The 2089-nt window shown below is 33.8% G+C and overlaps 1 protein-coding gene across 1 annotated transcript; it reads left to right on the top strand.

Annotated features, from left to right (window-relative positions):
• Window positions 1-499: 499 nt before the first annotated feature.
• On the top strand, window positions 500-1410 carry LOC100814606 (casein kinase 1-like protein HD16). Its single transcript, XM_014778509.1, is given in 3 exon segments — window positions 500-773; window positions 776-941; window positions 1206-1410. Coding segments are annotated over 3 exon segments (645 nt in total).
• Window positions 1411-2089: the final 679 nt, after the last annotated feature.

Here is a 2089-nt window from a genome sequence, read left to right as displayed (position 1 = left end):
CTCTTAAAGAGAGACTTTTTGTTCTTCTTCTTATTCAAAGAGATTGATTAAGGTACCGAGAGTCTCTTAAGTTGTAAGGATTCTTGAATACAAGGGAAGGGTTGTCCCTGTGTGATTCAGACTTTGTAAAAGGATTTTTACAAAGAGAGTGGAAAATCTCAAGTGGGTTGCTTGAGGATTGGATGTAGGCACGGGAAGTGGTCGAACCAGTATAAATTGAGTTTGAATTCTCTCTTCCCTTATCTCATTTATTTTATTGCAATCAATTTAGTCTTACATGTTTAAAGAACATTATTAAATTGATTTTTGCTTCTTCTTCTGCATTCTGAGCCTATCATTTAGAAGGGGATTAAAAGTTTATTAGTGGGAAATCAATTCACCCATTCTTAAGTTATTGTGGCCACTTGTCCAACAGGAAGAAGATGATGAACAACACAAGAAGGTTGAAATAGAAATGCCGACAATGAAATGAATAAGTGTGTACAATCCCCACCAACCTATGAAGCAAAGGTACCATTTCAATGTTGCTAATGAGCGACTATCTCAACACATTGAGAAGGGATATGAGGATAGGTTATTTATCAACAATGTAGCTTCTGGTTTCACGACACAAGTTCATGAAATCTCACCTAAGTTTCTTCAAAAGGAATGAATTATGGAACAAAGACAAAAGAATTATTACATTAGTGCCATAGTAGGATTTAATAATGAGAACTCATTGGTTGTAATGTCTAAAGGGACCCAATACTTGCAGCAATCCTATAGAGTCGATGAATCATTCCATTCAAGTGGATCGATAAAAAATGGAGATAAGTCTTTTATGTCATTATTATGGCCACTATTGGGAGTAGATGGGAAATTGTAATGTCCCATAGTGATGGATTTTTGGACCAGGTTATGGAACTTGATTTCTTGTGTCCTAGTGAAGGCACTCATTATAGGTGGAACAATGGTTACCGCATTACTTCAACTACTGCTACATGGGACCAAGATGTTTTTGTTCGTCATCTTCTGCCACATTCAATTGTTCTCTCTTAAGATTTTGTGAACCATTAGTGTTTATGGGACTGATGCCTGGATTTGGACCAATAATTCCATCAAAAACTTATATATACTATGTATAATTTGGTTCTTTATCAAACTTCAAATTCACAACATACTCCAGAAATTGCTAAAAAGGTGGAGGACTGAAGCATTCATCGCAGGTGGGACAATGGTTATCACATCACTTCAACTGCTGCTACATGAGACCAAGCTACTTTTGTTCTGAGTTTTCTAAGAAGAAAACTAGCAGATGAAACTCAAGAGACACTCTACACACCTTCTTTTCCTAGTACTCATCATGTCAAGGAAAAATGGTCAAGAAATTTATATATTGCATATATATGCTATGAGAGAATAGTTTCATGAACTAATAAGTTTTGAGATTTCAGCTGACTTCTTGCATCAAAGTGTTTGCCCTTAGCCTCTTTGGAATTTGGGCATCCTCTCTGATTAGTTCAATGAATAAAGACATTCAATAGTATGCTAAACCTTTTCTTTGTGGACGCCATCACTTACATATTGAATTTTGCTGTAAAACTCCTTAACCAATCCATTAATTGTTATTTTGGAAAAGGCATCATCCTATAAAATCTTAACGCACACACAACTGAGGGTACAAAGAAATATTGAACCATACCTTGAAGTAGTGATGATGAAGAAGAAAAAGAATATAGAAGATTAAGCAAGCATCAACCATCTTGTTTAAATAAGAAGAAAGTTGTAACTCCTTCAAATTCATTAAACCAAAAATTCATCATGCACCTTCTGGTTTAAAATCAATGTTACGTCTTTTTTAATATTACAACCATCTAAAATACGAGCTCCGTTCATAATTTAAATAATATTTACTATTTTTTATAACACATTGTTTAATCAAATTAATTTGATCTCTCAATTAAATGAATTCAAATATATGTGTGTGTGTGTGTGTGTGCAGAGAGAGAGATAAATCAAATTACATTGTTGTAACTTTGACAACTATTATATCATTCTATAACTTTCAACTGAATAATGTTTTTGTAAAACTCATTGTTCGATTGAAAGT

This window comes from Glycine max, chromosome 1, assembly GCF_000004515.6.
Source record: "Glycine max cultivar Williams 82 chromosome 1, Glycine_max_v4.0, whole genome shotgun sequence".
In the NCBI taxonomy this organism is placed as follows: domain Eukaryota; kingdom Viridiplantae; phylum Streptophyta; class Magnoliopsida; order Fabales; family Fabaceae; genus Glycine; species Glycine max.
This window is presented reverse-complemented; position numbering and strand designations above follow the sequence as displayed.